Source organism: Mirounga leonina, unplaced genomic scaffold (genome assembly GCF_011800145.1).
Source record: "Mirounga leonina isolate KUSES-001 unplaced genomic scaffold, KU_Mleo_1.0 Mir_150, whole genome shotgun sequence".
Taxonomy (NCBI): domain Eukaryota; kingdom Metazoa; phylum Chordata; class Mammalia; order Carnivora; family Phocidae; genus Mirounga; species Mirounga leonina.
In genome coordinates, this window is record NW_023270374.1 from 252,063 (window position 1) to 273,157 (window position 21,095).

The window sequence follows — 21,095 nt, forward strand, 5'->3', positions numbered from 1 at the left end:
CAGCAGTAACTGCTGTCACTCTCTGGCCTTCAGCATCTTCACAGACCTGGAAGTTGGGGGTGGGGTGGGGTATGTACATGTGTGTGTGTAAGTGGGAGGCCACGTGACTTAGATTCTAGAACCACACAGGTCTTGGGGCTGATCTGGCATTGCCCCTCCCTAGCTGTGTGTCCCTGATAGAGTTACTTGCCTTCTCTGAGCCTCAGGCTCTTCATATGTAAAATGGGTGCCTGCCTCCTGGGGATTTTATGAGGATTACATGGCAGTTCCTTGGTTGTGGGATAGGCTGCCTTCCAGGAGGAGAGCTCCTTCTCTCCTCCCTGTTGCGGTGCAGTGAGAGCATTCCAGATCTTCCCTAGGAGTAGCTCTCCAGGTACTCTACCCTATGCTCTCCCTGTCCTGTATTCCTAAATCTTCTCTCTCATACAAATACCAGGTCTCTGCAGATGGAGGAGAGCAGATTTAAAGCAGTTATTTAAATTGTGATCTGGTTTGGTGACCATTGGCTTAGCATTTGGTTTTACTCCAGCCCAGGACAGCAAAACCTCCCTCTTCCACCACAGGACATGGTTCTCTGAAGAGTCTTGCTGACGTGGCTAATCCCACCGTGCACTATGGGTGGTGCAGGACCAGTAACGTTCTCTGCTAGGCGGGGTAATCTGAGAGTCCAGTTTCTGAATCTGAACCTGATGAGAATGGACAGAGAAGAAACTAGGAGCATTAAAGGAAAGTGTCAGACCATGTAAGGTCAGAGGCCACAATGAAGTCCCACTGGGTCATGCTTAGAGCCAGTGGAAGGAAGGTGCCTCCTCTGTGGTGGAGCTGCCCCTGTTCCTGTGTCCCAATGAGGAGGCACAGTGGACAGGGCTCTGAGCCGTTGGGCACAGGCATGAGGCCAGGCAGGACCCAACTCTAATCAGAGGCAGGGGCCCAGGGAAGCCCTGACTGCCCAGGAAGTGCCCTGAGCCAACACGGCTGCGGGTGGAGGGCATTGCATCCTGTGTATATGGGCTCTGGCGTGGCATGGTGCTGCTGGGCCTCAGGTATGTGGCCCAGCCCCCATCTTCTCCTGTTAGGCCACGATGCACCTGTCCTCAAGCTCACAGTCCGCACAAAGGAAACAGGTGGGAGGGAGATAAGGGTGGTCAGGGTGCATTTAGGTATCTGAGCTTTTCCACACGGCCATGGCCACGTTCCCAACTATTTTGAGCTACCATCTCCCCTTTTGTAAACCGGGTCAAATGCCTACTTTGTAGGGCTGTAAAGTACCTAGCACAACTTAGTGAGCACCCAATTCCTGAGTTAAGTGTTTATGGAGAGGTAGGAACACAGCTGAGAACAGATGAGGGCATGTGGGCCTATGAGCACCTGCTGAGGACTGAGTGTGGGGAGAGGACGTGGGGGCTGGGAGGGGCCGTCAGAGCAGAGCCCTGGAAAGCACAGCCATGGAAGTGTTGGGGGAAAGTGTTTCAGGCAATGAGACAAACTTGGAATGTTTGGTAATAGCAAGAGACTCCTGTGAGGGGGGTTGAGAGGAGGCCAACAAGGAGGGGAGCCCTGGGAGTGTGGCAAGAACCCTGGCTGCCAGAAAGGAGCAGCTGCTCCTAATTCCTGTGGCCCCAGACAGCAAATGCTTGTTCTGCCTGGGGCAGAAAATCTTTTTTCTTCTTAATTTTTTTTTAAAGATTTTATTCATTTATTTGAGAGAGAGAATGAGTGGCAGGCGGGAGGGAGTGGGCAAAGGAAGAGGGGGGAAGCAGACTCCCCGCTGAGCAGGGAGCCCAATGCGGGGCTTGATCCCAGGATGCTGGGATCATGATCTGAGCCAAAGGCAGACACTTAACTGACTGAGCCACCCAGGCACCCCTACAGAAAATAACTGTGCTTGACGGATTCTTGTAGCCCCTAAGTCTAATAGGTCAGTTTTCTGGCCAAGAGATTTTTTTCCCATTCTTAAAACTCCCCAGTTCTGGGGCTCCTGGGTGGCTCAGTCAGTTGAGCATCTGACTCTTGATTTTTGGCTTAGGTCTGGATCTCAGGGTCATGAGATCGAGCCCCACATCAGCTCCACTCTCAGTGGGGAGTCTGCTTACCCCTGCCCCCTGCTCGCACTCTCTCTTTCTCTCTCTCTCTAATAAATAAATAAATCTTAAAAAAACAAAACCCAAACTCCCCAATTCTGTCGGCTGTGAGATGTGTTCCTGAGGCCTGGGGAGACCTGTGACTCTGGGCCATTCTACCTCCTCTCTTCCAGCCTGTCTTGGGTTGCTTTCCACAGGCTGGATCTTCTAGCATTGGCGGGTGCCTTCTCTGGCTCTCCCTTTGAGAGGCCAGGTGCACACCATTACTGAATTGGGGAGAGAGGTTAAAACTGCTCATGTCTCCCACGAAGCAGCTTGTGCTGACTGGTCAGGCCACACGGGCACTCGGATGGGTTCCCGGGGCAAGGCCTCTGGTGGACGGTAGGAAAGCAGGCACCAGGGTCCTTTAGGAGGCAGTGGGCTGGGTGTCTGGAGCCCTGGGTTCAAATCTCCACTTCGTTGCCTGCAGAGCTGTGCAGTCTTGGGCACACCATGCGATGGTGCCATGCCTCTGTTTCCTAGTCTGGGAGACTGGGTTCTTATCCGGCCTCAACGAGACAGTGAAGGGCTGAGCACAGGCCGTTGAGGTCGGAAAAATCTTAAAAATGAACAGGAGGCCGAAGTGCTCACGGGTACCTTTGCTTTCCCTGCACACAGGTCCTGCAGGAGGGTAGCTGCCAGACCGCCACGACGTCGTCCCTGGTGTCTGTGTGCTCAGGCCTGCATCTCTTGTGCAGCATTGATGATGGCACCGGATTTGCGTTTCCTGAACAGCTCATCGCCCTGTGGGCCCAGGAGGGGATTCAGAACGGCAGGGAGATCTTGCAGGTCTGGAACTGGTCCCTTCCCAGCTGCCCCGGGAGAGCATCCAGGTAGCATGGGGCCGGTGGGGGACCTTGGGGCCCTCTGCCCACAAAGGAGGCTGGACAGAGAATCCCAGACGCACAGGGCCTGAACTCTCTACAGAGAACCCCATGTAGGAAAGGCCTGTTGGAATCGCTTTATTTATTTTTTGCTATTAAAATATAGGAGATTTTGAGATGCCTGGGTGGCTCAGTCGGTTAAACATCTGCCTTCGGCTTGGGTCATGATCCCAGAGTCCTGGGATCAAGTTCCAAATTGGGCTCCTTGCTCAGCGAGGAGCCTGCTTCCCCCTCTGCCTGCTGTTCCCCCTGCTTATGCATGTGCTCTCCCTCTGACAAATAAATAAAAATCTTTAAAATATAGGAGATTTTAACTTAAAAAGAGAATAAATAAGCAGAAAAACAACAGTCTGAAACAAATCCATTTGAAAGTAGGTTTTAGTATACTGACATTCTTTTCAGTGCATTGTTAGCCTTGGAGATGTTCTGCTTACCTGGATGAGGTAGTCGGTCCCAGACAAGGGAAGGAAATTTCCTTCCTTGTGGTAGAGACTCTTACTGGATGTCACAGACCCAGTAGTCTGGGTGTTTCCACTTGCTGAGGACGAGCTCCATAGTGAACCCGAATTCCGTCAGAGCTGCCCGTCAGCCTGGGCAAGCTGTTCTCCCTGCATAGCCCCAACTCGCCCAGACCCTCCCTCCACTGGGTGGGGCATGGAGAGGTGCGCTGCCTGGCTGTCCTCAGGGGGGGCCAGTCTGACCTCCCCCAGGGACACAGCCAGACCCTTGGGGTTTGGAGGGAGCTTGCTCTGGGGGCAGGACAAGGGTGAGGGAAGAACATGCTAGGTGGAAGTGTATGTGGTAAGCTGGACTGATCTTCATTTCCAAATTTCACTTTGTGTTGTAAAAAAAAGTGTCAACTTTTATAGAAAATTATAAAATAATAAAGCCTGCCCCGTTTTTCCTCCCATTCTGCTGGAGCAGCAACCTAACGGCTTAGTGGGAGTTCTCTGTAGAGCCTTTCCCCAGCACAGAAAAGAAATATATATTTTAGATATTCCAGCTTTAAAAATTTTTTTGCAAAATCGGTGTACTATATATCTTGTTAATTTATGTTACCTTTTTCCTCTTGTACATGTAGATTTTTTTTCTGTTCTAAATCTTGGCATTTAAAATGTACATATATCTTCCTGTTCCTATGCTGGTATTTCTTTGTAGGCCAGATTCCTGAAGTTATGAATTTTAACTCTTGATAGGCTTTGTCAATATTACCTCTCAAAATGTCCCTATTAGCACAAACTAACAATACATGGAGGAGTCCAGCAACAGCCTCTACGATGGTCCTCCTGACACCTTGGGCCAGTGCCTCCTGGACCTAAACTCAGCCATTGCTGAGTGTGGCTCCCCAGCAGCCTGGGCAGAGCCTGGGCCCCTGGTCCTTAGAACTAACTGTTCTGAGGAGCCGGAGGCTGAGCCTGAATCACTGGATTGGCCCCCAGGGAGGGTAGAGAACAAAAGGATTCATGGTTTGGGGATTCTCCCTGAAACTATGCTCTTGATTCCCTGTCATTTGTAGGTGGGTCGGCTGCCATCATAGCCTGACAGATGGTGAATCTCAAATTTGCTTCTGACATTTTCATAACTTACCCTTTTTATTGCTTTCCTGCTGTCACAGATATTTCTAGTTCTTTAGCAATTTATAATTTACCAGTTGCATTCTGAGTTTGCTTCCATTTTGTTGAAAGGCAGAGGTGTTTACTGAATTCTCAGCACTTGGCACCAAGCAAGGACCTGTGAAATTTGTGATTGTTATTTACTCCTCGCATGGCCTGGAAGGTGTTTCTGTCTCATGTGACGGATGGGGTGGCTGCCTGTGCACACAAAGCCAGGGCAGGAGCACCAGCAAGTGGGGCAAGTGGTCCTGGCATGCCGAGTCAGGCCCCTTCCTGCCCGTGACACTCTTAGAAACTGCTTACCTGTGACATTGGTGGTCAGGACCACAGGCTGCTGCCCTGCCAAGAGCACCAAGCACATTGTGACTAAAAAAGAAAGGCCTTTCTGTTGAGAAGGAAGCACCCAGCTGGGTGAGCCCTCTGCCTGGACGTACCCAGCTTCTCAAGACCCCTGGCCATTTCAGGGTGCTTCTTATCTAGGCCCTTGAGAATGCTCTGTGAGGAGGCCGAGGATTGGTTATCTGTCCCTCCTCAACAAATCACCATTGAATTACACACAGTGATGGTTCTCGTCTGGAGCAGCTTCTGTGGGTCAGGAATTTAGGAACTGTGTAGTGGGTGGTTCTAGCCCAGGGTCTCCCCTGAGGTTGGTCAGAGGCCTTGTGAGGGCCTGACTGGGGCTGAGCTGCCACGTCCAAGCTGGCAGGTTGATGCTTGCTATAGTAGGAGGGCCTCCATTTCTTGCACATGGCCCCTTCCTTGGGCTGCTTGAGCTTCCTCAAAACTGGGCAGTGGCTTCCCTGGAGCACCATCTCAGAGAGAGTGGGGAGGAGGCATGTGTCTTCCACACCCCAGCCTTGGAAGCCCTACGCTGTCACCTCAGTACCCTGTGGGTCACATGGGCTGGCTCCGCTCAACATGGGAGGGGAGGACCTGGGTATGGATGCCAGGAGCCAAGGGGCACGGGGCTGTCTTGGAGGCTGGCTCCTACCCACGCCATGTGGTTTTTGATGACTCCTTTCTTCTTGATCGGGAAGCTGCTGCTGTGCCCTCTGTGTGGTACATGATTTGCTGGGCCATCTGTACTTAAGGAATAACAGCTTGAGCTTCCCAGTTACTCCATACGCTTCACCCTGACGTCATTTCTCTTCAGAAGTGCTATGGGAGGTGGGGGAGTAGTGGAAAATCAAGTCTCCATTGTATAAGTTAAAAAAGGGAGTATGCCTCATTCCCATGTGTGATCTGGGAGTGCTGTGGCTCTTTCTCTATAGGCCCTGACACAGTACCTGCCTCTGGACTGGGGCATAACTGATTTTGTGATGTCATAGAAAGAAGCAGGGGTCAAGAATACAACACAAAAAAAGCAAACGCAGCAAGTGTTGTTATTGTCAGTTGAGCAGAGGGGTATACGGGTATGGTTTATTATTACGTGGTGCAATACATATAAATTGTTTTATTCTCTTATTTTCAAAATCCTGAGGGGAAAAGAGTGCTCCACTCTATGGAGTGCTGGGCCGTGGCTCATCTGTCAGATCATTTTACTACCCACATGTACACATATTTCACAGAGATTCTCTTAGCTTGAGATGATAAAAACTCAACTCTAAATGGCTTAAGCAGAGTTAGGGGCTCACCTGGGCAGGAACTTGGAAGAAATTATCCCAGGGGTGTTGTCAGGGCTCTCTTCCATCTCCTCTGCTTGCTTCTTGGTGGCACTGAGCTCAGGCCAGGTCTCCTCATGCAGCTTCCAGGGCCAGCAGGGTCCATACAGCACATTATCTCACAGGGAGAAAGGCCTCTCCCCCGGCCTCCTATCAATCCCCCTGACATCCTCTGCTTGGGACATGCCCTTTTGTGTCAGTTACCTTTTCAGGAAGAGGGTCTCTGTCCAGCCTGGGTCACATCCATATCCATAAGATGAGTGGGGACAGAGGCAGAGACTTTACAGACAGAAAAGTTGGCAGGTGCAGTGCAGATCTGGGCCTCGCCTGTTCTTAGGAAAGCCAGGAAGTGTTTGGAGAAGCCACACATCCTTTCCTGCCCAACGGGCTTTGCTATTTCCAGAGTCTCGACTTCAGTGTGGACGAGAAGGTGAACCTTTTGGAGCTGACCTGGGCCCTTGAGAACGAGCTCATGATGGTTGGTGGTGCCACTCAGCAAGCGGCCTTGGCCTGCTACCGCCAGGAGCTGAGCTTCCGCCAGTAAGAGCCCAGTGCGGTTGGGTGGTGGGGAGGTGGGTACAGCTGGCCAGGCTGCTGGGTGGGGGGCAGTCCTGGGAAATGGGCATCCTGCCCTTGTCCATCCCAAGCCAGTCCCAGGGGGCAGGGGGCTTGACACCACCTTTCCCACTGGCTCTCCTTTAGAAATGGGCACTTTTGGGGGGACAGGAAAGAGCTAAGCACTCCCTGTGCCTCGAGTGACATCCCTGTGTGTGATGTGAGGGGGGCTTGCTGCTTGGGCTTTTACAGCCACAAAATTTCAGGGTCACTGGCCTTGAGCAGCTTAGAAACTGATGTCAAGGTCCTCCCTTAGCCCCTTTTAGGAAGGTTCCAAGGGGGCATCTGAACCTGACACTCATCCTGCTGATACTTGAACTCTTGGGTGCAGAGGCAGAAATCCTCCAGTTGGCAGGGATGTGTTCCAAGAGCAGGCAGAGGGCTCCTGAGCTGGGGCGGCTGGCAGGAGAGAACAAAGTGTTCCTCAACATGGTCACCAAGAGCAAAGTGATGGGGGCCGAGAATGCGTTCCATTTTAGTTGGGTTCAGCTTTCGATTAGCAGAGTATTCAGGCCATCGGGACAGCAGATTGGTGTAAAGATCATTTTTGTGTTTATTGATGTTCCAAAGCTGCAGAAAAGAAATCATGATTTCTCTCCTCAAGACTTTGCATCCCATTAGGTGCTGACAGGTGAGCTTTCTGACCTCAGGCAGCTCTGCAAATAGGACCACAGAAAGACTGTGCCTTGGGAGGGTAGAGGGAGAAAATCTCCATGCTCCTTCAGGGGGAGAAACGGTCACCAGAGTGGCAGGTGCCAGGGGTGAGTGCAGAGCTGTAGGTGGGGCCTGCTCTGGGTGACTCACCTAGATGTCAGGCTGCAGGTGTCGGGGTGTGACCAAGGCAGGATGATGGGTGGTCAGCCTTCTCTCCGTCATGTATCTAGTCCCGGATTTGGTGATGGGGATCCCTAGGAGAGGAGACAGAAGGGGGCATGGGTAAATTCTCACCTGTTCTGGGCCATCTGGAGGTGTGGCACGCCGTAAGGCTCTAGGCTCAGACTTCCTTGGTTCAGAAACTTTCTAGAAGTCTTCCTTGACAGGTCATTTAGCCTCTCTCTCAGTATGTGCATCTGTAAAAAGGGCATAGTAGTTCTGGAAACCACTTCTAAGAGATGGTTGGTGGTGGCAGTGAGGTCAGAGCACAGCACTGCCCATGCTCAGCGCCCAGTTAATCATTCATGCAGACACAGGGCTTGCTGGGCCCAGCGCAGGTGTCCCCATCTGAACCTGTCTCCTTCCTGTGGCAGGGGGCAAGTGGAGCAGATGGCAAGGGAACGAGACAAGGCGAGGCAGGACCTGGAGAAAGCCGAGAAGAGGAACCTGGAGTTTGTGCAAGAGATGGATGACTGTCACTCTGCCCTAGAGCAACTCACGGAGAAGAAGATCCAGTAGGTCTTGTGGTCATAACCAAACCCAGAACTGCAGCTCCTTAGCAGCTGGGCAGTGATTTTCCAACCCTGGCCACCGGTGGGTGGTGGATGTGGGGCTGCCACTAGGTGAGGCCATGGTCATGAACATGGTGGAGCTGAGGCCCTCCTGTTTCACCTGAGCCAGTAGAAATCTAGAAGGTTCACCTCTGGGGATGTCCTTTCTTGAAAGAAGAGGGGTGCATTTAAAAAAGCAGCCTTGCTCTTTATGATGGGACATGTGCAGGGGCATCCAGCTAGTGTGCCTGTGGGCTACAGGGAAAATTCCTATTTTCTACTTTATTTATGGGGTCTGTCCTACTTAACCTGAGTCTTCTGTGTGTGCCTATGGCTAGTGACATGGATGAATGTTTTGAAAGAGGACTGGTGAATGATTTTGGAGCCTGATGAAAGGAGCCTGACATGGTAGAAGGAGCCCAGAGTCCGAAACCTGACTCCAGGCATTGTGAGGTACAATGGAATGGTCTGCTCCATTGGTGGGGTTGGTGGCTGGACAGACCAGAGGGAAGGACTTCTGACCTTTTATGGACACAAAACCCACCTCTGTGGTTTATTAACCAAAATGTGAAGAAATCCAGCCCCTGAGGATCTCCCAGGTTGGGGCAAGCAGAGGAGGGGCTTTTCACCCCCCTGTGGGAAACAGTCTATGCTAGGCTTCCCTAGCTGGCACAGCTGAGCTGGTTATTCACCTTCTGGAAGCTTTTGTCACCTGGAGGTGTCCCCTCAAGGATAGCAAAGGGTGTGCACTGTGGAAAAACCAGTGTGCTGTACTCAGCTCTCAGTAGTGGTGGTAATGGGGGCACAGGGAGGCTACCAGCCTCCCCACCTCATTCTCCCTCACCAGCCGTTGCTGTGATCGTGGGTGGACGGAGTCCCTGAGATTCCTCATCTGTGAAGTGGGAATGGTGACAGACCGTCCTCTGCATGGGAGGGTACCAGTCAGTGTGTTTGAGCCCTCAGCGGGGTTTGGTATCTCATGCCTATGGGTTAGCTGAGCATGGGCCTCCATGAAATGTATGACAAAGAGAAGCAAGAACTCAGGTGGCGTACATGGCTTCAGCGAGCACATGTCTGAGAGCTTGTGACCAGCCATCTCATTCCTGTACCTCTGGGATGTTGCCTCTCACTGTCTTGTGTGGTTGTAGCATTTGAAGGAAACACTTCCCTCACACCAGCCCCGCCGGCAGTGTTTGCAGATATTGTGGCATGACGTACATGAAGTCCCCGCATACAAGGCCCTGGGTGGGCAGTGTACGGGCCTTCACAGGACCTTTTACCTGCCCCCATCTACCTTACTGCAGGCTTCTGAGCACCATCCCAAAAAAGGCCTGTTCCTGCCATGTGTGGGGACTGTCACGGTCACAGTTACAAAGCCCTCACCCTCATGGCTCACAGCGGGAGGGATTGGAGGCACCCGGGGGTGCAGCCAGCTTTCCTGGGGCTCCGAGGTTCGCAACATGGCCATAGCGGATTGGGGGGGGGTTTCATGGTCACACAGGACCAGTTGATTGTGTCCAACTGAACAGTAGGGTTGAAGACCAAGAGCCCGTTTCATCTTCACCAGAGATACTGGGCGCCTTCACTGTGCAGCCGGAGGTCTGGAGGTTGAGGAGCCGGTTGGCCCTCTATAGAGGAAGGAGCCTATTCCAGCCTGTGAAACTGTGCTGTGTTGTGCTCCTGTTGTGCATTGGGTGGGCACACCAGCCACACTGGGTGTGACTCACCAGCCACAGTTACCCCATAGGCCATTTTTGCCGCATTTTTCAGCTAAAGAAACTGAGGCCTACAGCAGTGTAGTAGCTTGCCCACAATCACAGTGTGGACTAAAAGTTGAAGCCAGGTCTCCTGTCTCCTTGTCTTATGCTGTCTTTGAGATAAGAGAGCATGAGGCCCTGGCCTGCTGTGTATTGAGTGTAAGAAAACAGACCATTAGGCAGGAGGAGCACTGAAGGGTAGAAAGCTTGTCACTTCCCAGGCTCGGCTCACCTGGAATCACATACTGCCATCCTAAGTCAGCACATGAGGGTCCCACTGGCTCACCCTCCCATAGGACCCGTGTACTAGGGGTTCCAAGGAAGGTACTGGCTGTCCCTACTGGTCTGTGGGGGGAACATGCTCTGGGCCAAGCAGGGCCACACATCTGAGTCCACAGGCCTCTGGAATCCCAAAGGCCTGGGATACCCTTTCCTTCCTGGGGAGGCTGGGGAAGGCCAGATGCAGGAGGCTGAGATCCTGGTCTGCTCACCAGTGGAAGTCCACACCTACCTCTGCCTGGTGTGGAGAAGAAGTATGCAAGGGATGGCGTCAAGGGCATAGTGTGGAAGAGTGCATCTGTGTGTGGGCATAGTGTGGAAGAGCATGCGTGGGGGAGCGTGGTGTGGAAGAGCGCGTGCGTGGGCGTGGTGTGGAAGAGCATGTGTGGGGGAGCGTGGTGTGGAAGAACACATGTGTGGGCGTGGTGTGGAAGAGCGCGTGTGTGTACAAGTGTGCACACATGCATACTCATTTCCATCGTTTCTGCATGAAAGACTCTCACAGGATAATGGTGATGTTCAGGAGACCAAAACAGTAAGGATCCTTTCCCCAAATTTTCAGAAATAATATCCAGTCAAACCTGAGAAAATAAATAAACATGGTCTCACTGGAAGGAGGTGTTAGTAAGGCTGTGGAGCCCGGGTCGGGAGTCCAGCCATGACACCTTGACTTCTGCATGGATGCGTTGGCTGTGGCCTTGCTTAGCCCCCCTTATCTCAGTGTGGAACATGGGCGGCGGTGTTTATCACAAAGGAGCATTTAGTTAAGAAATAACTGCATTTTGTTTCTGCTCCTGACAGCAATCAACAGTCTCTATTCAACTGATTCCCTTGTAGCATCCAGCGGTAAAGCCTCCCTGTTGAGCGCTTCTTACTGAGCAAGTTCCTGTGGGTGGAATTAGAATGTTTAACTGGCTGGCTCTTGCAGCTGCCAATGTATGATTTTGCTCACCTGACAGTCTCCTTAGCTCCCTGACCTCACAAAACAGGGTGTGAGGTCAGCGTGGGTTTCCACAGAGTGAGACTCTCATTAAAAATTAGGAACTGAAGGAACCTTGGAAGAAGACAACAGAGGGATTGCTGACACACTTTTTCCTTTCTCAGTGCCTCCCCCACCTCCTTATGGCCCTTCTAACAGCATGGGTCTGTTGTTAGACTCACCACTGACGTCAGAGGCTTGAGATCACCCCCTGAGCAGGAGCAGGACTGATTCTGGTGCCACTGAGACCTTGGGTCGCAGCCTCATGGGGACTGTGGGGCAGGAGGGGCCCACAGGGGCCTGTCTATACTCTGGAGCAGCCCGATTCCCACATGATCTTTCCATCTGCCCTGCACTGTCACCTGCCAGCCCTTGGTTAATGTTGTTCAAGGGAGAAAACTTTTTAGAGAATTATGTCCAAGAGCTAAATGTAAGTTGATTTTAGATGATCAGTTTAAGTAACTGAAAACTGATTTGCTTCAGTCACGGCATGTTAGGCTTGATTCTCTCCCAAGCACATGGGAAGAATTTTATGATGTCTTTCCTGGGGTCAGAGAATCACGAACTTGAAAGCCTTATCTTGGTCTGAGGATCTGGTCAAGGACTCCATGAAGGCCCTGTGAGTTAGGATTTTGCCCCATGAGTAATGGAGCATTATCAGGAGTTTCTAGAAATAGCTGTTATGGCTGCATTAGGTTTTTTTATTAGAAGAGTAATAAATGATACATGTACATTGTAGAAAATACAAGTAAAAGTAAAAATAAAAGCAGAAATTTCACCCAGAGGTTATCACTTCTGACGTTTATGTCCTTCACTTCTTTTTTCCATGCACATAATTATTTACAAAATGATATCATATCATATATGCTTTTGAGATGACTGCAGAGCATCCCATTATGTGCATCTGCCATATTTTATTTGTCCATTTTTCTTTTGTTGGATATTTCTAAAGTTTTTAAAGAATGGAGTGATATGATCAAATTAAAACTACCCCAAAGGTTTGTGGAGTGTTACATTAGGTAGATTTGTCTTATTCTTTTCCCCTAAGTAACAGCTGCCCTTTCTCCATCTCCTTTCCTGCTGGGTGTTCTTTCCTTCAAGTTCTGAAATGAGAAAGTCTAGACTGTCTGGAGGGGCCTGAGGGCAAACCCCTGGTGTTCTCTGCTGAGTTATTAACATTACCAAGCTCTCTGCTGAATGAAGTTAAGAGTTTCACTCATCTTCAGTCTAGATGGACTTGGTTTTAGAAATCTTGCTAAACAACTGTTTCAGTGATAAAACTAAGATTTGGGGGCGCCTGGGTGGCTCAGTCGGTTGGGCATCTGCCTTCGGCTCAAGTCGTGATCCTGGAGTCCTGGGATTGAGCCCCGTGTCAGGCTACCCGCTCGGCAGCGAGTCTGTTTCTCCCTCTCCCTCTGCCCCTCCCCCTGTTCTTGCGTGTGCGCCACTCTCTCTCTCAAATAAATAAAATCTTAAAAAAATAAATAAAACTAACATTTGGCACTTTTTTCCGCTGATAGAAATGGTTCTTAGGAAAGAAAAGGCAGAAACTGAGAGGGGAAAATGCCTCCTCCTACCTTCTCCTCTGATTGCTTTGGGATTCACTGTCCGCAAGTTTTATGTTGCCTGGGTCCTGCATGAGAGGCTTACTTCGGTACACATTTGGTTATCCAGGCTGCCCTGGTGTGAGAGGTGGCCGAAAGGCAGAGGGCATCAGAGAGGTCTACCCACAGAGAGCATTGGCTAGCTCACTCCAGAGGCTCCAGGGACCTGCTGGTTTCCCTTGTCACCTCCCCTAGCCCTCGGGGGAGGGGGGGCATCCACCATCAGGTCCTGGGTAGGGGGGCTTTAAAGGAGGGCCCGTGCCCTTACAGCATGTGCAGTTTAGCTGAGGTTCACTGACCCCATCTGTCGAGCAAGAACAGTTGAGTCCCAGACAGTGTGGCCAAGTGCTACGGGCAGGAAGGTTCCAGGAAAGAAAGGCTATGTTGCCCAGGAGATATCCCTGGAGAGGCGGGGGTCAGTATGGGCCTGGGGGCCCCTTGGGACCCACCATGACATATCGTGTGTGTGCCTTGCAGACACCTGGAGCAGGGGTACCGGGAAAGGCTGAGCCTCTTGCGGTCCGAGGTGGAGAGGGAGCGTGAACTGTTCTGGGAGCAGACCTGCAAGCAGAGGGCTGTGCTGGAGAAGGACCTGGAGCGCCTTCGGGCCGAGGAGGTCAGCCTCCAGGAAAAATTGACCCTCGCCCTGAAGGTAGGTGGGGAGCAGTGTCTCCCCAGGTCATCCTGCCCTGAATGACAGAATGGAGGTCGCCTGAGGGTTCATCCCCCCTCACCCCACATTTTCCTAGTCAGGGACTGAATACCTCCTAGGAATCTTAAAGTTTACATTTCCATGGTAGGGAAACACCTGGAATTTCCAACTGAGGAACGTTGGCTGCAGCCACAGAGATGGCACATTTCTCAGCCAAAGCAGAAGGGGTCCTGGCTTTTCCACAAGAGGCATTGCCCCTGCCTTCTCTCTGGTCATGGGGCCAGCAGGACAGGTTGAGACCTGTGGGGCTCTTACTCTCTGCTCTGGCTCAGGGGGACAGTGGTCAGAGAGGGTCAGCAGCAGCCAGCTTTGCTGCACCGCATCCCCCTCCCCCCGCCACCGGAGACCAGAACATCTGTGGGGTCAGCAAAAGACCAAAACCTAAAGCCCACCCTGCTGGAGTCCTGGGTGTGTAGCCTGAAGCAAACGGGGTTTTCTGGGCTTTGGTGAATGTCCTGAGACCCACAGCCACCCTACATTTGGTTCTATCCAGTGAGGTGTCCCCTGTCCCCATGTCCCCTGGTCCCTCCTGTGCTCCTGCCTTCCTCCTGCTCTCCTAACGCAGAGCCTGCAGATTCTTTCCACATCTGCCTGGTCTCTGTCTCCCTGGGGGAGAAGCTGTGTCCTTGCCCGAACTGTTTCCTGTGTCAATGGGCACGGCCTTCCTCCCCTGGGGGACATCTGAGCTGTGAGGGTGCAGTTTCCAATACCTCGTTTAGACAACAGCTCAGAAAGAATTGCCCCCAGCCTCTTGTGTTACTCATGGTCTTCTTGAGCATTCAGGCCAGGAGAAGAAGGGGCAGTGGGGAGAGCAACAAGCACTGGTGAGGGGCTCTGTGGGTTGGTCCCCAGCACAGACCCCCCTGCAGGTGCCAAGGCAGTGAGCACCAGTCACGTTGCATTTGCAGGTTTCTTCCTTGATTGTGAGTGCTGCTGGGAATAAATCTCTGACGCAGAGGGGAGATAGGCTGCCCACAGCTCTGTTCTTCACCCCCAAAGCCTGGCAAACTGCTGGTTTGTGTCTTGTAGGAAAACAGTCGATTACAGAGGGAGATTATTGAAGTTGTGGAAAAGCTTTCGGAATCAGAGAAGCTGGTCTTGAAACTGCAGAATGACCTGGAGTTTGTGTTGAAGGACAAGGCAAGTCCTTTTGCTGATTCTGAGTCTCTGGGTCCTGGGTAAAAAGTGTCAGGGACTTGAGAAAGAATACATAGGTGAGTGAATTCAGTTGTTTCCTACTATAATTCTAGAATGGAGAGAAACTTTCCTTCTGTTTCCTTCCTCTTTGTGCCAGTGCAGGGGTACTGGTACACCCTGGTGACACCATGCCTGCTGAACATTTAGTGACAGTGCCATCTGCACAGACCCCCGTGATGGGTTCTCAGTGGTGAGGGGCACAGAGGAGAGCTCCATGTCCATCATGAGGTGCCCCCATCTGGCCCTACCCTTCACCTAGAGTAAAGAAGGGGAGGAGAAGTGCTGCACAGAGAAGTCCAGGCAGGGGGTGTCCCAGGCAGCTGAGGCAGGAATGCACCCCAGGCTCCAGTTGGGAGTATGACCACCTTCCATAAATTCAGAGCATCCTTTTGCCTTGAGATCTTTTAAACGAGAGGAGGGAGGAGGAGGAGGAGGAGGAGGAGGGGGGATGGAAGGCTATACTTGGAGATGCTGAGCCTAGTGGGAGGAGCATGAGAGGGTGATAGCACACATTCTACCTGGCCTGAGGTCCTGTCTGTCATTTTCCTGTGTGGGTCTGACTTTTAGCTGGAGCCACAGAGCACAGAGCTCCTGGCCCAGGAGGAGCGGTTCGAGGAGGTCTTAAAGGAGTATGAGCTCAAGTGCCGGGTACGTGCCCCGCCCAACCCCCTTTGCCATCCTGAGCCATCACATTGCCTTTGTCCTGCCCTGGGACCATTGCTCTTGTCTTTGGTGCATGGAGCCCTCATGCACCCCTGCCCCACACACCCCCAGCCCACTTTGCAGCAAGAGCGATGGTGCGGGGGAGGGTACTAAGAGCTTGGCCTTCCAGAGACTGCCTGGTGCCAGAAGGCCATGTAGCCCTCTTGTAGCCATGCCTGCTAAGAACAGGGTATGGAGCCCATGAGACGGTGGGTGGTGCAGGTCATCAGGGTCTGACTGGTTTAGACCTGGATAGTGGTGTGCAGGCCTTGTACTTCGCCTTCCTGCCTAGGAGCAGCCTGTCATTCATGGCGGGCCACATTCCTGGCCTCCACATGAATGGTAGAAGGTCAGCAGGAGCATCCTTGTATGAGCAGAGCAGGTGGAGCTTCTGATCTCGGCCTGTGTTCTACTGACGGGACCTCCAAGTCTCATGTTCCATAAGGAGAGGGGACCCAACTTGCCTACGTGGTGCCCGTGCTCAGCCCCACCAGGGCAGGCCAAGGGTGCGAGACTGGCACCAGCTCTGAAGCCCCCCTCAGTGTTTGAAGGCACCATGCAGGTAGCCACACCTACCAGGGATCATCCATTCAGTTAGAGACACCACAGAGCAAGGCCTAGGTGATGAACCACGTCAGTGGTGCTGAAACATATCATGACCCTGTTACACTCTTAAAATTACCCAGGATCCCAACAGCTAAAACATTATTGTGTGATATTAAGGGTCTATTGCCAATTCACTTCTTAATGATTTCCCTCCAAATTAAAGTCAGAATTGACTTTGTTCCTGCTGCACGTTGCAACACCAGAGGATAAAGGTGAGTGCATGCTGTTCTGGAGTGTAATGTGACCTACTGCTTCCTGCCCCCTGCTCTTTCCTCCACTCCAAACCCTGACTACCAGGGTGCCCTTCTGAAAATCCTGTGTGTGGTCAGCTGTGGCACCCTCCTCCTGAACCTCCTCCTGGGCATATGCTGGGTTGGGGTTGGGGGTCTGTCGTGATGGTTGGATTGCAGTGACATGTCATGTTTCCTCCCTCACTTTAAGCTTGTTGCCTTGATTTAGAGCCTGTAACTAACCATCAACTAATACATTACTTTAGTGCACTGGATCTTTCAAACACGCATAAACCCCATCTTTCTCTCACAGGACTCCGTTACTTAAAGAACTGTTATCATTTCACTTCTGCTTCTTCAAATTTGATTTTTTGAAACATCAGAAATATTGTACATATTAGTGTTAGTTAATCCATTTATTTAGAAATTGGTCTTTCCATTTTTTTACTATTTTTGGTTGTTTCAAACTTACATTTAGTGCATTAAAAAAAAACTTTTTATTGGAAAATAGTTTCTAATACATGAAGTTACAAAAGTAAAAACAGTGGCAGGGACACCTGGATGCCCTTTGCCCATATTCACCTGTTGTTTACATCTTACTCTGTGTGCTCATTGCATACTTGCTCACTTGTGTGCTGTGTGTGGAAAATCACACAGTGATTTTCTGAACATCTGAGAGGGATTGACATGCATCATGGGGCCACTCCACCCCTCAGCAGGTCAGTGCGCATTTCCGAAGAACAGGCTTAGTCCTCCTACCTTGCAGAGGTGTGCAGGTGCACTAGAGTTGATTGTTTAGTGCTCAGGAGTTTTGCCAGCTTCTTGTTAAATCTTTGATAGCTTGAAATCAGCTATGGTGGGAGTTACTTACACTACAGAAATGTGCAAAAGCCAGAAGTCTGGGCTTTCCTTCCTGAAGACCCCGCTTCCCATTCTGCCTAACTGTGGCACACTTAGTAACTTCATGATTCCCGCTGAGACAATACTTTAACCTGTTGGTCGTATTTCAGTTTTGTTAGTTAACTTAACAGTGTTCTTTAGAGCCTTTCCCCCTGCAGTACAGGATCCAGCATAGGGTCAGATGCTGCCTTTAGTTGTCATGAAACATTCTGTTTTAGACCATTCAGGCCGCTGTAACAGAAACGACATAGACTGGAGCCACAAGAGATTTCGTTCCCACAGTTCTCGAACCCAAGTAGTGAATTACAGAGACTACCCCAGTGGAGCTGCCTCACAAGATCACTTTATTTGTAGTAACAGGGAGATGGTTGGGAGTAATTAAAACACAGCCAAACAAGGGAAAGCAGGCTCCTTTTACTAGGGCTTGGGATGAATATTCAGAGGGGGATTTTCACATTATAATGAGGCTGAGGTAACTATGGGTCACTTCTGGCACTTTCTGATTCATCTGTAGTTGGGCCTCCTCAGATGCTGCTTTTTCCTTTCCAGCAGTTTATTAGTTTGTTTCTAAAAGGTAAGATTGACAGCGAGGCAGAAGGCTTTAGGAGTTTAGTTCCTAAAAGGTAAGATGGACAGTTAGGCAGAAGCTTCTACTAGAAATTTCCTGAGCCCTGGGGGTCAGGCCCAGCCCAGTGTCTGGTGACAGCTCTTTTCCTGGGACAGACTGAAAGCTGCCTTCAAGGGAGCTCTCTGGGGTCTCTAACACAAGGGCACTGATCCCATTCATGAGGCTCCGCCCTCATGACCTGATTATCTCCCAAAGCCCCACTCCCCCGCAACGCCTTCAAAATCTTCTCCTTGGGTGTGAGGATTTAACCTGCCAATTGGGGGTGGAGGGAAGGCACATCCAGTCTACAGCACTTTCCTACAGATTTTGTCTCTGACATGGGTATTTTTATTTTTTAATTTAATTTATTTTTATTTTTATTTATTTTTAAGATTGTATTTATTTATTTGACAGAGAGACACAGAGAGAGAGGGAACACAAGCAGGGGGAGTGGGAGAGGGAGAAGCAGGCTGCCCTCAGAGCAGGGAGCCAGATGCGGGGCTCGATCCCAGGACCCTGGGATCATGACCTGAGCCAAAGGCAGACACTTAACAGCTGAGCCACCCAGGCACCCCTGACGTGGGTATTTTTAAAGTGATATCTTTAAACATTCTTATTTTGTCTTTTTCTGATATTTCCTTTGGATTAAATTGAGATTAGGTGTTCTCAGCGGGATAGCATAGGTGATGTTAATTTTTGATCACCTGGTCAAGGTGTTACCTAATTTCCCCACTGTATAATTACTGGGCTTTTTTTTTTTTCCTCCAGTGCAACTAATGATCAGTCAGTGGGGAGACACGTAAAGACCACATAAACATCCTGCTCTTCATCAGAATTTTCCCCGGATTTAGTGTCCACTTCAGTCTTTACCACAGTGATTGCCAAATGATGCTTTCCCAAGCCCAGCACCCACTCCATACCTATCAGCTGACCCTTGGAATTCTCCCGTGAGCCAGAGGAGTCCTGCTTCTCTGCTCTTTGCTACTGGAGCATCACTGCCTCTGGGCTGACGGTGTTTTTAGTCAGTCTCCGGAGGTAGAGACAACCTTCAGCCTTCCCCGCAGGGCATCATCCAGCCTTTCCAAAGTCACTGCTTGGTGTTTCCCTGTACTTTGTGACCAGGATATTTGTTAGCAAGGAAACCATGCTTTCCCTTGTTGCCAAATCCTCTTTCTACTTAACTGTCATTTTAGCTTTTTGTCATTTCCTTCAGCTCTCTCCATTTCCTTGGTGAGGCTGCCTTTGGTTAAAGGGGAGTGTAAAATGTTAATCAGAGTTCTCTGTGGTTTCATGTTTCTGCTGTTGCTTTAGGTGGACATTGTAATGGAGGAGCGTGTCCTTGGTCAGAAACCCCAAATGCACATTTTCCTTTTCTGCATTTTCAGTTACCGATGCGATGCTTGGGTGTCCCCAAATTCATGTGTTGAAGCCTAGTCCTGCAATGTGACTGTGTTAGGATGTGGTGGGCCTTTGAGAAGTCATTAGGTCATGAGGGTGGAGCCCAGTGAAAGGTATTCGTGCTTTACGTAAGGGGTCCCAGAGAGCTCCCCCATCTGTCCCACCATGTAAGGACGCAAGAAAAGACATCTCCGACCCAGGAAGCCCTCACCAGACACTAAATCTGTCCGCATCTCGATCATGGACTCTAACCTCCAGAACTATGAGAACTAAATTTCTGTTCTTGATAAGCCCTGTCTGTGGTATTTTGTGATAGCAGCCCAAATGGACTGTCACACACACCAACCCCTGACTGACGTCCCCACCATTATCCGTCCTTGGGTGGTTCTTCATCCCCCCCTTACATGTGTGCTTACTTGGGCCCAGCCAGCCTGCTGGCACCCCCTTCCTCTCTGATGCTTCCCAGTGCTGCTGTTGAAGTCCCACCCTCCCCTCAGACCCTTAGTACTGCAGAATTACGGCAATGGACTTGTTGCCTTTCCTGGCTGGTACAGTAGTACCTTTGGCACCCATAGGCACCCCAAGTAAATGTGAGTCCTTGTGGAAATAGGTGCCTGGCTCCCCAGCCCCACCAGACACCCTCTGTGTAGAGCTGGGGCCCACGGCTCGTGCCCAGGATGGTGCATGTCACCCTCATCAGTTAGAACTGGTGATGCTCCCTGCTGGGTCCTCCAAGCAGAGAAGTCTATGCCCTGCATAACACCTAAGAAAACCTGCTTTTTGGCGCTGCTGGATTTGTGGGATGTGTGTATGTTTTCAAAATACTCAATACAAGGTACACATGTAATTTTAAGTTTTCCCATAGGCACATTAAAGAGTGTAAAAAGAGGGGCGCCTGGGTGGCTCAGTCGTTAAGCATCTGCCTTCAGCTCAGGTTGTGATCCCGGGGTCCTGGGATCGAGCCCTGCATCAGGCTCCCTGCTCAGCGGGAAGCCTGCTTCTCCCTCTCCCACCCCCTCTGCTTGTGTTGCCTCTCTCGCTGTGTCTCTCTGTGTCAAATAAATAAATAAAATCTTTAAAAAAAAATGTAAAAAGAAATAGGTGACATCAATTTTTTTTATTCTTATGTTAATCCCCATACATTACATCATTAGTTTTAGATGAAGTGTTCCATGATTCATTGTGCATAACACCCAATGCTCCATGCAGAATGTGCCCTCCTCAATACCCACCACCAGGCTAACCCATCCTCCCACCCCCCTCCCCTCTAGACCCTCAGTTTGTTTTTCAGAGTCCATCGTCTCTCATGGTTCGTCTACCCCTCCGATTTCCCCCGCTTCATTCTTCCCCTCCCGCTACCTTCTTCTTCTTCTTCTTTTTTTTTATTCTTATGTTAATCCCCATACATTACATCATTAGTTCTAGATGAAGTGTTCCATGATTCATTGTTTGTGCATAACACCCAGTGCTCCATGCAGAATGTGCCGTCCTCAATACCCACCACCAGGCTAACCCATCCTCCCACCCCCCTCCCCTCTAGAACCCTGTTTGTTTTTCAGAGTCCATCGTCTCTCAGGGTTCGTCTACCCCTAGGTGACATCAATTTTAATAACATTTTATTTAATTCAATATTTCTACAATGTTACCATTATATCCGTTTTTTTGGAATCCAGTCTTTGAAATTTGGTGTAGATTTTAGGCTACAGCACACCTCGATTCAGACTCCCCGCACCTGAGATGCTTGGTGGCCTATGCACTGAGTGCTGCCTTCTTAGACATCCCAGGGCTAGAGCAGCAGTGACCACAG

General features: G+C 50.6%; 1 protein-coding gene across 1 annotated transcript in view; it reads left to right on the forward strand.

Annotated features, from left to right (window-relative positions):
* NINL (ninein like) overlaps window positions 1-21,095 on the forward strand; it is a 90,786-nt gene that overhangs the window by 23,628 nt on the left and 46,063 nt on the right. Inside the window, exons 8-13 of the mRNA XM_035005712.1 lie at window positions 2,739-2,909; window positions 6,682-6,818; window positions 8,141-8,281; window positions 13,414-13,588; window positions 14,678-14,788; window positions 15,413-15,493. Coding sequence (XP_034861603.1) covers window positions 2,739-2,909; window positions 6,682-6,818; window positions 8,141-8,281; window positions 13,414-13,588; window positions 14,678-14,788; window positions 15,413-15,493 — 816 coding nt within the window. The remainder of the gene's footprint in view (window positions 1-2,738; window positions 2,910-6,681; window positions 6,819-8,140; window positions 8,282-13,413; window positions 13,589-14,677; window positions 14,789-15,412; window positions 15,494-21,095) is intronic.